A 15,399-nucleotide genomic window follows, 5' to 3' on the forward strand; every position below is an offset into this window, starting at 1 on the left:
CCCCCCCAGCTGCCCTAGTGTCAATGCAGCGTGACCTGTGCCACATACAGCGTGACCTGTGCCACATACAGCGTGACCTGTGCCCAATGCAGCGTTACCTGTGCCCAATACAGCGTGACCTGTGCCCAATACAGCCTGGTCTGCCTGTGCCCCATACAGCCCCACCTATGCAGAGGAAGAGGCAAGCCACCGGATCAGCAGAGAGCGGGATTGCCCGCTGTAATAGCTTTCATTTAAATTTCTTCTCTTCCCGGGGGGCTCATCGTCACATAGCCCCACCTCTTGGCCCAACGCCTTTGATGACCTTACATGTCCCGCATTGGATCGGCGTTCTGTCTATCAAAGGCACCGGGCCAAAAGGTGGAGCTATGTGACGTGAGCCCCGGGAACACTGGAAGTTCTAATGAAAGCTCTTACATCGGGCAATTCAGCTCTCTGCTGATACGGACAGCTCGCCTCTTCCTCTCCTCTCTCTTCCCCTGGCTGGGAGACTGTGCCGGCAGTGCTCTTATCCTCACTGGGCCCCACTTGGCTGCAGGCCCCATAGCGCCCGCATGGGTCGCTATGGTGGTAGTTACGCCCCTGCATGTGTTAGAATGGCCCAGTCACAGATCTGACAGAGCTTGAGATATTCTGCAAAGAAGAATGGGCAGAAATGTCCCTCTCTAGATGTGCAAAGCTGGTAGAGACATCCCCAAAAAGACTTGTAGCTGTAATTGCAGAGAAAGGGGGTTCTACAAAAATTGACTCCGAGGGGGCGCCATACAAATGCCCCCCCACACTTTTCACATATTTATTTGTATCATTTATCATTTTCCTTCCACTTTACAATTATGTGACACTTTGTGTTGGTCTATCACATAAAATCCCAATAAAATACATTTACATTTTTGGTTGTAACATCACAACATATGGAAAATTTCAAGGGGTATGAATACTTTTTCAAGGCACTGTATGGGTATATTTAAATATATACTGTATATATATTTGTTTATCTTATTTTAATGCTTTAGTGTTGACTAGCCAATACAATGCCGATATTTTTGAGTAATATTTGACACATTATAGAGCTGTTTAGTTCCATATAATCCATATAAGTTGTAATGTATTTTAGTACTGAACAGTTACAGTGTAACAAAATAAAAATTCTATCTCTGTAGATCCCAGATCCCAATGAAAAGCCAGAAAATGGATTAGCAGGGGTCAGGTGCGTCTTACTATCGTCTGATGATTGAAGATTAAATAAATGTTTCTCTGCACAAAACCTCTACAAGGCAATTGAATCAATGTTCTAAAGGCGTAGAAAACATCCACCTAGTGGATTATTTGAAAGAATTGCATTGCCGTTGGTCCAGTGAATCTGAATTTACATTTGTTCGATGCAAAGTGGAGAAAAACGTATGTTCTTTGGGCTGTTTTCTCTTGGGGAAAAAATGTTTTAATATGAGCAGTGGTAAAATACTGCAATATGGCCACTAGATGGAGCTGAGGAGCAAAGGAAATACATGCATCTTTGTAACAAGAAATACAATTTGGCAATCCTAGACAACGCTAGAGGGAATTAGCAAATATCCGTCTGCCCTGCCACAAAACTAGATCTTCTGTAACGCCATGCCTGGAGATAGATGTGGGGATGGGTAGAGCCAGGCTACCTATGGGGCTTGTTAGTGGTGAAAGAACAGCCAATTGTGGCATCACCATGCTGAACTGCAGTTCTTGAGAAGGCAGCCAGCCCAAAGGGTGACAATGCTGCATTTTGCTGGCTGAGCTGCAGCGGTGACACCTGATTACAGTAAATGAAGGAAGAGCCTTGCCAAGGCACAGATCACAGATCCCTTTTTGACTTTTATAAGCAAACTATTCAAAACAATCGTGCGCTCCCAGCTCGGAAATCCAGTTTTATACTAAGGCCCCATACACACGATCAGAAATTCTGCCAGCAAAAGTCGGATGTGAGCTTTTGGTCAGAAATTACGATCATGTGTACGCTCCATCGGACTTTTGCTGGCAGAATTCAAGCCAGCAAAAGATTGAGAGCAGGTTCTCTATTTTTCGGTCGGAAAAAGTTCCTATCCGAAAATGCGATCGTCTGTATGCAATTCGGACGCGCAAAAAATCACGCATGCTCGGAAACAATTCGATGCATGCTCGGAAGCATTGAACTTCATTTTCTCGGCTCATCGTAGTGTTGTACGTCACCGCGTTCTTGACGGTCGAAAGTTCAGAGAACTTTTGTGCGACCGTCTGTATGCAAGGCAAGCTTGAGCGGAATTCTGTCGGAAAAACCATCCAAGATTTTTCTGACGGAATTTCTGATTGTGTGTACGGGGGATTAGGCCCCATTCTCACCTCAGCATTTTGTAGCTTGATGCGCCAAAACACTGGAGGAGAAAAAAATCAATTATTCTCTATGGGGTTGGTTCACATCTCCACTACAAGTTGCTTTTTTGCGCGATGTTCTGCTCAATTCAAACAATCTTACTTTGTAGCTCTCTATCTCCCGTCTGATCAATGTTTATAAACAATGTTACTTTGTATCTCTCTCACATCTGAACAATGTCTATAAACAATGTTACTTTGTATCTTTCTCACGTCTGACCAATATTTATAAACAATGTTACTTTGTATCTCTCTCTCTCTCCTGTCTGATCAATGTTTAGACCCCTTTCACACTAGGGCGTTTTTCAGGCGCTTTAGCGTTAAAAAAGCGTCTGTAAAGAGCCTGAAAGAAGCCTCATCTGCAATCCCAATGTGAAAGCCCGAGCCCTTTCACACTGCCAGCGCCCGAAAAATGCTGGTAAAGCGTCGCTTAAGACCCTTCTCACACTGGGGCGTTTTTCAGGCGTTTTTCAGGTGCTGGCAGTGTGAAAGGGTTCGGCCCATCGGCGCACCCAGCCCGGTGGCAAAAACACGAAAGCGCTGCAAAGAAGCTGCTTGAAGGACTTTTTTTGACACCCTACCAGCGCAGAGCCCCAGTATTAAAGCACTCGGCCTTTCACATTGGGATTGCAGAGGAGGCTTCTTTCAGGCGCTTTACAGGCATTTTTTTTAACGCTAAAGCGCCTGAAAAACGCCTCAGTATGAAAGCACTCGAGCTTTCACATTGGGATTGCAGAGGAGGCTTCTTTCAGGCGCTTTACAGGCGCTTTTTTTAACGCTAAAGCACCTGAAAAACGCCTCAGTGTGAAAGCACTTGGGCTTTCACATTATGATTGCAGATGAGGCTTCTTTCAGGCGCTTTACAGGCGCTTTTTTTAACGCTAAAGCGCCTAAAAAAACGCCTGAAAAACGCCCCAGTGTGAAAGGGGTCTTATAAACAATGTTATTTTGTATCTCTCTATCTCCCATCTAATCAATGTTTATAAACAATGTTACTTTGTATCTCTCTATCTCCTGTCTGTTCAATGTTTATAAATAATGGTACTTTTAATCTCTCTATTTCTAGTATAAATGATGATCATAAACATGTAACGTAAAATGTTACACATTTACGCACTTTATTATCACAGTCATGATGCACAAAACACATTGACTTACCTTGCTGTCCTCACGGTGTCATAGTGCTGTTATCTATTTGCTTTTAAAGTTCAATAAAGTTGGATATTTGGATGTGCAGCCGTTTTCGATTTTTGGCTTTTAATTCTTAATCGCATTTTGCATTGTTTATTTTATTTTACTTTTTTTTTTGTAGTACAAATGTATTATACTTTCCAATGGTTGATTGTAACATGGTAACCTTCTTATCACCTGCCATAGTCCATATTCCACCCCTGACTGACCTGTCTGCCCCATTATATTCTAATTTACCAGCCCCCCCAGTCCTAGTTTAAATACCCCTCCAGCCCCCCATAAGGCTCGATTCACACCTATGCATGTTGCTTTTGGGCGTTTTTGAAGGTTTTTTTTTCATGCTTGCCACGTTTTTGAGCAGCGTTTTTGCGGCGTTTTTGCCGCGATTTGCGTTTTGCGTTTTTTTTTTTACAGTTTTTTTTTACAGTCTAAAAAAAAAATTTAAAAAAGATTTAAAAAAAAAAAACGCAAAAACGCATCAAAAACGCATCAAAAACGCTGCAAAAACGGTGCACTTGCGTTTTTGATGCTTGTCCATTGAAATCCATTACATGCAAAACGCTGCTTTTTGCATGAAAAAAAGTCCCCGACCCTTTCCAAAAATGCAGAGAAACAAAAAGGCATTGATGTGAACATGTTCCATAGGAACCCATGTTAAAAAATTCCCGTGCATTTCTGCAAAATGCAAAATGCATAAAAAAACGCGCTAGTGTGAATGGAGCCTTAGGCTCCATTCACACCTATGCATGTTGCTTTTGAGCGTTTTTGGAGGTTTTTTTTTCATGCTTGCCACGTTTTTGAGCCGCGTTTTTGCCGCGTTTTTGCCGCGATTTGCGTTTTGCGTTTTTTTTTTTTTTTTTTTTTCATTTTTTTTACAGTCTTACAAAAAAATTACAAAAAAAAAAAATTAAAAAAAATAAAAAAAAAACGGTAAAAACGCACCAAAAACGCATCAAAAACGCTGCAAAAACGCTGCACTTGCGTTTTTGATGCTTGTCCATTGAAAACCATTACATGCAAAACGCTGCTTTTTGCATGAAAAAAAGTCCCCGACCCTTTCCAAAAACGCTGAGATACAAAAAAGCATTGATGTGAACATGTTCCATAGGAACCCATGTTAAAAAATTCCCATGCATTTCTGCAAAATGCAAAATGCATCAAAAAACGCGCTAGTGTGAATGGAGCCTTAGGGTCCTTTCACACTGAGGCGGTTTGCAGGCGCTATTGCGCTAATAATAGCGCCTGCAAACCGACCCGAAAGTGCCGCTGCTTTCATTCCAGTGTGAAAGCCCCGAGGGCTTTCACACTGGAGCGATGCACTGGCAGGACGGTAAAAAAAGTCCTGCTAGCAGCATCTTCAGGGCGGTGAAGGAGCGGAGTGTATACCGCTCCTTTATCGCTCCTGCCCATTGAAATCAATGGGACGGCACGGCTATACCGCCGGCAAAGCGCCTCTGCAGAGGCGCTTTACGGTGTTTTTTTAACCCTTTCTCGGCCGCTAGCGGGGGTTAAAACCGCCCCGCTAGTGGCTGCATACTGACGGTAAAGTGCCGCTTACAATAGCGGTGCTTTACCGCCGACGCCACCCCCGCCCCAGTGTGAAAGGGGCCTAAACCTCTCCCCAGCACAGTGTTTTGTTATGTGTATGTTGTATGATGCATTCTATATGGGCTCGTTTATCATTGGCTCATTTCTGATTTCCTGCCTCTTGCAGATTCATCAATTTGCTCCCAGAAACTGTCTACAATATCCAAATTGCCGATGCAAAGATCAATGTTACTAACAACGAAATATCGGAATATCTCACCCAGAAAAGAGCTTTGTGAGTTTCAATATTGAGTTTCTGATTTTAACCAACCCCCCCGGCCTAATAGATGGCTAGTCAGATCTTTTCACTGCCTGTATACAGTGTCCTCTTATTGATTATTCTCCCACCAGCACCAACCTAGCCGTGACTTACAAAGGAGTGGAACACAAGATTGACCTGGGTCTACTGGACTTTGGTGCAGCATACACAGCAGTACTGAGGGAGGTGAGTAACACTTTGGCTTTCTTACCTCCCTGAGGATCCTACAGCCCCGTTATTGATAGCAGAATCAATTTTATTTTTCACTATTTTTTTTCTATAATACATTTTAATTAAAAAAAAAATAGAAAAACATACAAAGTTTTCACATATAGAAACAAGTATTGGGAAAAAGTATTGGGACTCCAGCCTTTACACACACATGAACTTTAATGGCATCCCAGTCTTAGGCTGGCCATACACTATACAATTTTCTGATTCAATTTCCTTTAGATTTACCTTCAACTATGTAGTGCAAGGGCCTGTCTGATTGCATACAAATTGAAAGGGTTTAGGTTTGACCTCATATTATATGGTTTTGGTAAATCTAAAGGAAAGTTGAACAGGAAAATTGTATAGTGTATGGCCAGCTTTAGTCCGTAGGGTTCAATATTGAGTTGGCCCACCCTTTGCAGCTATAACAGCTTCAACTCTTCTGGGAAGGCTAAAGGTTAAAGTTCATGTGTGTGTATATAGACAAGTGTCCCAATACTTTTGACAATATAGTGTATGTTCACTTTGTTTTTTTATACACCATATGACCAAACATTTATGAACACCTGACCATCACAAAACGCTGGGAAGGCTGTGTGTGTGTGTCTATGGGAATGTTTTACTATTCTTCCTGAAGCGCATTTGTGAGGACAGGCACTGATGTTGGACGAGAAGGCCAGTCATGTTCCTCCACCCCAAACTCGCTCATCCATGTCTTTATTGACCTTGCTTTGTGCACTGGTGGGCAGTCATGTTGGAAAAGGAAGGGATCATCCCCAAACCGTTCCCACAAAGTTGGGAGCATGAAATTGTCCAAAATGTCTTGGTATGCTGACACCTTAAGAGTTCCCTTCATTGGAACTAAGGGGTCAAGCCCAACCCCTGAAAAACAACCCCCCACCATAATCCCCCCCCCACCACCACCAAATGATTTGGACCAGTGCACAAAGCAAGGTCCATAAAGACATGGATGAGCGAGTTTGGGATGGAGGAACTCGACTGACCTTAACCCGATAGAACACCTTTGGGATGAATTAGGGTGGAGCGAGCCAGGCCTGGCTCACTATTGGTTTTTAATTAATCCTAAAGGTGTTCAGTCGGGTTGAGGGCTGGGCTCTGTGCAGACCACTCAAGTTCCTCCACACCAAACTGGTCAACCCAATTCTTTATGGAGCTGGCTTTGTACATAGAGGGGGTGCAGCCATGGTGGAACAGAAAAGGGTCTTCACCAAACTGTTACCACAAGGTTGGAAGAGCACAATTGTCTCCAATACCTTTTGTATGATGGAGTATTATCAGGACCCTTCGTTGGAGACACCTGAACTCCATCATCTGGAGGGGGGTTCACATAGCTTTGGCCAAATAGTGTGTCTCTCTGATTTTCTGCGCAGCAGCTGTGCTGGGACTTGTAGCTTGGTTGCAGCTTGAGGGACCCAGTTTTCCTCCAGATGGGTGGTTTTGATCTCAATAGTGCACAATGCTTGATCTGCTTAACCCTTCAATGCCAAGATATTCATGCCCAGTATAGCAACATTGGTTATATTGAGAATACCTAAGTTTCCCATCTATATAATCTTTACACTGTGTTTTAAGGACATTTCAAGCTTTGATTTGATACATTGTTTCCATTATATCCTACTCCGATCAGACTTGCAGAACAGAATTGCTACTATCAATGTTTAGCGATCTAACCATCTCCACAATTAGAATCTGCAGAATGGTCTTAAATACGCACCAACTTTTCAGTACCGGTTCCCGGGACACAACCCCGCCCACGGTCTGCCTTTGGCCCGCCCAGTGTTTTGGCCCACTCACTAGATTGAACCCATCCAAACCCTGTTTCTAATTATGCAGGGACTACCCATGTACTGCCCCAAATCATCCTAATGAATCGGGTGGCACAGTGGTGTAGTGTTAGCACTCTCACCTAGCAGTAAGAAGGGTCGCTGGTTCGAATCCCAACCACGACACTACCTGCCTGGAGTTTGCATGTTCTCCCTGTGCCTGCGTGGGTTTCCTCCCACACTCCAAAGACATGCTGGGAGGTTAATTGGATCCTGTCTAAATTGTCCCTAGTATGTATGAATGTGAGTTAGGGACCTTAGATTGTAAGCTCCTTGAGGGTAGGGACTGATGTGAATGTACAATGTATATGTAAAGCGCTGCGTAAATTGACGGTGCTATATAAGTACCTGAAATAAATAAAAATAGAATTTATTAGGGTAACATTGTGATCCCCAGATATGGTCCAGGACACATCATTATTTGGACTAAGGTGCAAGGTGTGGGATTGCCCCAATCTGGGACAGTTGACGGCTATGGTCTCTATTCTTTTTTTTTTCTTCCTACAAACCAAATATGTATTAGCTCAGCATCAGCTGTTGGATATTTCCATCTCACATGTGAACTTTTCTAATCAGGTGGATGACACCAAGAAAGAAATAAAAGCCTACAAGGTGGAGGACATCGATGCAAACAGCATGCACGTGGCGTGGCAGATCCCGCAATACTTCCTACTGAGCGCCGGAGAGGTCATGTTCTCAGTCACCGGCTTAGACTTCTCCTACGCCCAGGTAACAGCTGACAATGAGTTAATAGGTCTCACCCTGCACCTGCTGGAAGGTACACATGGGGTACACATGGGGTAAAAGGTGGGACTCCACCCAGGGCATTAAACTTCCTGACAGGATCCTCTACAACTGTGCAAGACTGAAGGGAAGGCCGGAGGGAGGATTTAGGATTGGTGTTAACCTCAGATGGTAAAGTTAATTGCTGGGGTGAAGGGCTAAGCGTTGTGGGCTTTCGTTGTTTTGGGTGGAGTTTCCTTTTAAGGATATAGTTTGTGGTACCTTTGTTAGTGACACCCCCCACAACCACCTTCGAAGATATATATTACAGTATATAAAGTAATAGATAAAGTTGGCAATGTCATATTAGATTCTTGGCACTGAAGGTGCAAAATGTTGACTTGTGACCAGTCCTCTTTGTGTCTCCCGGCTCCCAGGCTCCAGCCAGTATGAAGTCCGTCCTCCAGGCCGGGTGGCTGCTCACGGTGGCTTTTGGCAACGTCATCGTGCTTATTGTGGCTGAGGCCGGATCCATGGAACAGGTAACGTGAATTCTCAACTTCGATACAAATATGAGTCTGGATACAGATAGTGTCCCATGTGTGGCTTCCATCTCATCACTTTTATTTTTTTGCTGCGGTAATAAACTTTGCCGGTGGCAAATGTGCGGGGCGAACGCCGGTGTCCGCAAATGAGGATTCAAGGCTAAAATTCTCATCTGTGCTCCGTCCGATCTGCAGGCAATGAACCTCAAATTTGTCTATTTCAAAACCGTGATTTGATGTTTGATGACCAGAGTTGTAACGTAATACGATAACCGTGATTTCCCGCTAAAAGTGGTTTTCCAATAATACCGTGCAAATGAAGCCTTCAGATATCCATCTGTCCCACCGCCCATTCCTTGATTCCTCACTAGACATGTGCAATTGGTTTCGGTCTGAATGTCAATTCTGAAAAATGTTTGGCTATTCGGAGATTCGTTGTAATCAGAGTCTCTGAATGTGTGTGGGTTTGGCTTGAAGAAAAGGTGGCAACCCTACCCTGCACTCTGTATATTGCACACACCTGTCCCCCTGCATGCTGTGTTTTACACACTTCTGACCCCTGCACTCTCTACATTACACATCCCTGATCCCTGCATGCTCTGCGTTATCTACAGCTGACCCCTGCACTCTGTATATTGCATACGCCTGACCTCTATATGCTGTGTATTACACACTCCTGACCCCTGCACTCTCTACATTACACACCCCTGATACCTGCATGCTCTGTGTTATCTACTGCTGACCCTTGCACTCTGTATATTGCACACACCTGACCCCTACATGCTGTATATTACATACTCCTGACACCTGGACTCTGTACATTAGACACCTGAACCATGCATGCTGTGTGTAAAATGTTCCTGGCACCTGCACTCTGTACATTACATACTCCTGACCCCTGCACTCTATACATTACATACTCCTGACCCCTGCACACTGTACATTACATACTCCTGACCCCTGCACTCTATACATTACATACTCCTGACACCTGCACTCTGTACATTACATACTCCTGATCCCTGCACTCTATACATTACATACTCCTGACCCCTGCAATCTGTACTTTGCATACTTCTGACCTCTGCACATTTTACGTCACATACTTCTGACATCTATGCTCAAGTTTTAAGCACAGTCCACTGCACACTTTTGACACACTGCCTCAGTCTTCTCCTCTGCATGGCCAAGATCCACCCCCCAACCTAACAACAATCCTTCCCCCCCCCTCCAAATCATCTCTTCTAGCACTAATTCGCTTCTCCCCCCCTGCAAATCCCCTCTCCCCCTCCAAATCCTCCCCCTCACACACACACTCATACTCCTTTCCAGCACAAATTCCCCTCTAGCACATATCCTCTTCCCCACTATCCCCCTTCCAGCACAACCCCCCTCCCCAAATCACCCCTTGTAGCACAAATCTCCCCAACCCCCCACCAGCACTAATCCTCTCCCCCCTCCAAATGCCCCCTCCTAGCACTAATCCTCTACCCTTCTAAATCCCCCTTCTAGCACAAATACTCTCATCCTCAGAGATTTCCTCTCACTTCCTGTTGTGTCTTCTGGATAAGAAGTGAAGGGAAATCTCCCCACCGATCCATAACTGATGAAAAACACATTTTGGCTACACTTGTATGTATCCTGCAATATGGAATACTGAATTTGTATATATTTATCAGCTCACCCTCCTTCTCTCACCTTGCAGTGGGCGGAGTTTATCCTGTTTGGCGCACTCCTGGTCGCTGTTTCCATCATCTTCTCCATCATGGGATACTTCTTCGTTCCGGTGGACCCCAATGACCTGATAGAAGACGAGGACAGAGACGATATAAAGAAGCCAATACCCGACTTCTATGAGACCGGTATAGACACTATAGAGGAGAAGAAGACGAAGATCTAAAATGTATAAAACAGAAAATAAGCTAATTTTTCAAAAACCTATTTCTATAAATCTTCAATTCTGCTCTTGAGGAGCCTCTCTCCGAACTGGACGACTCCTGACCAGCCACGTATGGCAGTCCTGGGTCATCACCATCCCTTCCTCCCCCTTCACAAAGGACTTTATCTTTCATCCCCGATGGACACCGAGCCAAAGGAAGCTGTATATAAAATCAGCTTTTCTTTAATTGATCCTCACAAGGGGGCGCTATATAGCCAGGGCAGCTGCTAGGGTGGTACAGGCAGCCCTCCCATACCAGGGCTGGATCTAATTGGATTAGTGGGTGGCCCACAGAGCTTCCCCCCACCAGAACCACCTGTATAGACTGTATACATCCTGCTACACAGTGCTGAGGAAGATCGTGTCCTCCAGGCCACCATCCTGACCTCAGAAAGAAGTGCCAAGGTTTTCATGGTGATGGGGGTGCCGGCCACAGTGTCACAAGATGTAATCTGGTGGATGGTGGACTTTGGCATATGCCAGGCACATGGTCAGTGATGGGTGGAGGGACTCAGGGTATTGATTGCTGGTAGAGGTTGGCACAGGCTGTAGTAGGCCAGTAATATAAGTAATAATGGGAGGCCAAGGAAAGTCCTGACCCCTGCACTATGTACATAACACCCACCTGACCCCTGCACTCTGTGTATTACACCCCCCTGTCCCCTGCACTCTGTGTATTACACCCCCCTGACCCTGCGCTCTGTGTATTACACCCCCCTGTCCCCTGCACTCTGTGTATTACACCCCCCTGTCCCCTGCACTCTGTGTATTACACCCCCCTGACCCTGCGCTCTGTGTATTACACCCCCTAACCCCTGCACTCTGTGTATTACACCCCTCTGACCCCTGCACTTTGTGTGTATTACACCCCTCTGACCCCTGCACTCTGTGTGTATTACACCCCGCTGACCCCTGCACTCTGTGTGCATTACACCCACCTGACCCCTGCACTCTGTGTATTACACCCCCCTGTCCCCTGCACTCTGTGTATTACACCCACCTGACCCCTGCACTCTGTGTATTACACCTCCTGACCCTGAACTCTGTGTATTACATCCCCCTGACCCTGCGCTCTGTGTATTACACCCCTTAACCCCTGCACTCTGTGTATTACACCCCTCTGACTCCTGCACTCTGTGTATTACACCCCTCTGACCCCTGCACTCTGTGTGTATTACACCCCCCTGACCCCTGCACTCTGTGTGCATTACACCCACCTGACCCCTGCACTCTGTGTATTACACCCCCCTGTCCCCTGCACTCTGTGTATTACACCCCCCTGACCCCTGCACTCTGTGTATTACACCCCCCTGACCCTACACTCTGTGTATTACACCCCTCTGACCCCTGCACTCTGTGTATTACACCCCCCTGACCCTGCACTCTGTGTATTACACCCCTCTGACCCCTGCACTCTGTGTGTTATACCCCTCTGACCCCTGCACTCTGTGTGTTACACCCACCTGACCCCTGCACTCTGTGTATTACACCCCCCTGTCCCCTGCACTCTGTGTATTACACCCCTCTGACCCCTGCACTCTGTGTATTACACCCCCCTGACCTTGCACTCTGTGTATTACACCCCTCTGACCCCTGCACTCTGTGTATTACACCCCTCTGACCCCTGCACTCTGTGTATTACACCCACCTGACCCCTGCACTCTGTGTATTACACCCCCCTGTCCCCTGCACTCTGTGTATTACACCCCCCTGACCCCTGCACTCTGTGTATTACACCCCCCTGACCCTGCACTCTGTGTATTACACCCCTCTGACCCCTGCACTCTGTGTATTAAACCCCTCTGACCCCTGCATTCTGTGTGTATTACACCCCCCTGACCCCTGCACTCTGTGTGCATTACACCCACCTGACCCCTGCACTCTGTGTATTACACCCCCCTGTCCCCTGCACTCTGTGTATTACACCCCCCTGACCCCTGCACTCTGTGTATTACACCCTCCTGACCCTGCACTCTGTGTATTACACCCCTCTGACCCCTGCACTCTGTGTATTACACCCCCGTGACCCCTGCACTCTGTGTATTACACCCCTCTGACCCTGCACTCTGTGTATTACACCCCCCTGACCCTGCACTCTGTGTATTACACCCCCCCCGACCCTGCACTCTGTGTATTACACCCCCCCCGACCCTGCACTCTGTGTATTACACCCACCTGACCCTGTACTCTGTTTATTACACCCACCTAACCCCTGCACTCTGTGTATTACACCCCCCTGACCCTGCTCTCTGTGTATTACACCCCCCCTGACCCTGCACTCTGTGTATTACAACCCCCTGTCCCCTGCACTCTGTGTATTACACCCCCCTGACTCTGCACTCTGTGTATTACACCCACCTGACCCCTGCACTGTGTGTATTACACCCCCCTGACCCTGCACTCTGTGTATTACACCCCTCTGACCCCTGCACTCTGTGTATTAAACCCCTCTGACCCCTGCATTCTGTGTGTATTACACCCCCCTGACCCCTGCACTCTGTGTGCATTACACCCACCTGACCCCTGCACTCTGTGTATTACACCCCCCTGTCCCCTGCACTCTGTGTATTACACCCCCCTGACCCCTGCACTCTGTGTATTACACCCTCCTGACCCTGCACTCTGTGTATTACACCCCTCTGACCCCTGCACTCTGTGTATTACACCCCCGTGACCCCTGCACTCTGTGTATTACACCCCCCTGACCCTGCACTCTGTGTATTACACGCCCCTGCCCCTGCACTCTGTGTATTACACCCCCCTGCCCCTGCACTCTGTGTATTACACCCCCCCGACCCTGCACTCTGTGTATTACACCCCCCCCCCGACCCTGCACTCTGTGTATTACACCCACCTGACCCTGTACTCTGTTTATTACACCCACCTGACCCCTGCACTCTGTGTATTACACCCCCCTGACCCTGCTCTCTGTGTATTACACCCCCCCTGACCCTGCACTCTGTGTATTACAACCCCCTGTCCCCTGCACTCTGTGTATTACACCCCCCTGACTCTGCACTCTGTGTATTACACCCACCTGACCCCTGCACTGTGTGTATTACACCCCCCTGACCCTGCACTCTGTGCAGGGGCGGACTGATAACTCATGGGGCCCCCGGGCAATAGGAGATTATGGGGCCCCCAGGCAATCAGAGATTATGGGGCCACACAGTATAAACACACACAGTATACAATCACACAGTATACACATACATGTACACACAGTATACACAGACAGATGTAAAAAAAAGACAGATTTATACATACTGTCCCTGGTTTTACTGAGGCTGGCAACCCTGATGGGGCCCCCTAGTGGCCCAGGGCCCTTGGGCAGTGCCCGAGTGGCTCAATGGTCAGTCCGCCCCTGACTGTGTGTATTACACCCCCCTGACCCTGTACTCTGTTTATTACACCCACCTGACCCCTGCACTCTGTGTATTACACCTACCTGACCCCTTCACTGTGTGTTATCCACTCCTGACCCCTGCACTCTGTGTGTTATCCACCCCTGACCCCTGCACTCTCTACACTACACACCCCTGATCCCTGCATTCTCTGTGTTATCTACTGCTGACCCCTGCACTAGGGTTGCCACCTGTCCAGTATTCACCCGGACAGTCCGGGTTTTGAATCATTTGTCCGGGTTTCAGCCCACCTGAAACCCAGACACATTATTCAGACCTTGCTGTGACTCCCCAAGTAACCGAGATAGTCACACAAAATCTGTTGCCGTCCGGGAGCTGTGGGCAGCTGTCTGGGGCCAGATTTAGCATCACTGAAGGGTGGGGCAAGATGTCAGCAAGAGCAATTTGGCCACACCCACCGTTTGCCATGGTGTGCTCTGTGCGCTACATTACTGCTCTCATTGGAGCACCCAAATGTGTTGAGTAGTGTTTACTGCAAAGAAAAATTGCCCTGTGCTGCAAATGTGTGTGGGTTTGGCTTGAAGAAAAGGTGGCAGCCCTACCCTGCACTCTGTATATTGCACACACCTGTCCCCTACATGCTGTGTTTTACACACTCCTGACCCCTGCACACTCTACATTACACACCCCTGATCCCTGCATGCTCTGCGTTATCTACTGCTGATCCCTGCACTCAGTATATTACACACACCTGACCCCTAAATTCTGTGTTTTACACACTCCTGACATTACATACTCCTGACACCTGCACTCTGCACATTACAGACACCTGACCCATGCATGCTGTGCGTTAAATGCTCCTGACCCCTGCACTCTGTACATTACATACGCCTGACCCCTGCACTCTGTGCATTACATACTCCTGACCCCTGCACTCTATACATTACATATGCCTGACCCCTGCAATCTGTACATTACATACTCCTGACCCCTACACTCTATACATTACATACTCCTGACCCCTGCACTCTGTACATTACATATTCCTGACCCCTGCACTCTGTACTTTGCATACTTCTGACCACTACATTCTGTACTTTGCATACTCCTGACCACTGCATTCTATGCTTTGCATACTTCTGACCCCTGCACTCTGTACTTTGCATACTCCTGACCACTGCACTCTGTGCTTTGCATACTCCTGACCACTGCACTCTGTACTTTGCATACTCCTGACCCCTGCACTCTGTACTTTGCATACTCCTGACCACTGCATTCTATGCTTTGCATACTTCTGACCCCTGCACTCTGTACTTTGCATACTTCTGACCCCTGCACTCTGTACTTTGCATAC

At 47.0% G+C, this 15,399-nt stretch overlaps 1 protein-coding gene across 1 annotated transcript in view; it reads left to right on the forward strand.

The window, feature by feature from the left end:
* The window catches only part of LOC141148088 (solute carrier family 15 member 2-like), a 58,449-nt gene extending 47,050 nt beyond the window's left edge, over positions 1–11,399 (forward strand). Inside the window, exons 19-24 of the mRNA XM_073635241.1 lie at positions 1,161–1,207; positions 5,285–5,392; positions 5,509–5,602; positions 8,050–8,202; positions 8,634–8,738; positions 10,447–11,399. Of these exons, the coding sequence (XP_073491342.1) occupies positions 1,161–1,207; positions 5,285–5,392; positions 5,509–5,602; positions 8,050–8,202; positions 8,634–8,738; positions 10,447–10,641 (702 nt within the window). The 3' untranslated portion in view covers positions 10,642–11,399. The remainder of the gene's footprint in view (positions 1–1,160; positions 1,208–5,284; positions 5,393–5,508; positions 5,603–8,049; positions 8,203–8,633; positions 8,739–10,446) is intronic.
* The last annotated feature ends 4,000 nt before the right edge of the window (positions 11,400–15,399 follow it).

This window comes from Aquarana catesbeiana, linkage group LG06 (assembly GCF_042186555.1).
Source record: "Aquarana catesbeiana isolate 2022-GZ linkage group LG06, ASM4218655v1, whole genome shotgun sequence".
NCBI classification, from domain to species: Eukaryota; Metazoa; Chordata; class Amphibia; order Anura; family Ranidae; genus Aquarana; species Aquarana catesbeiana.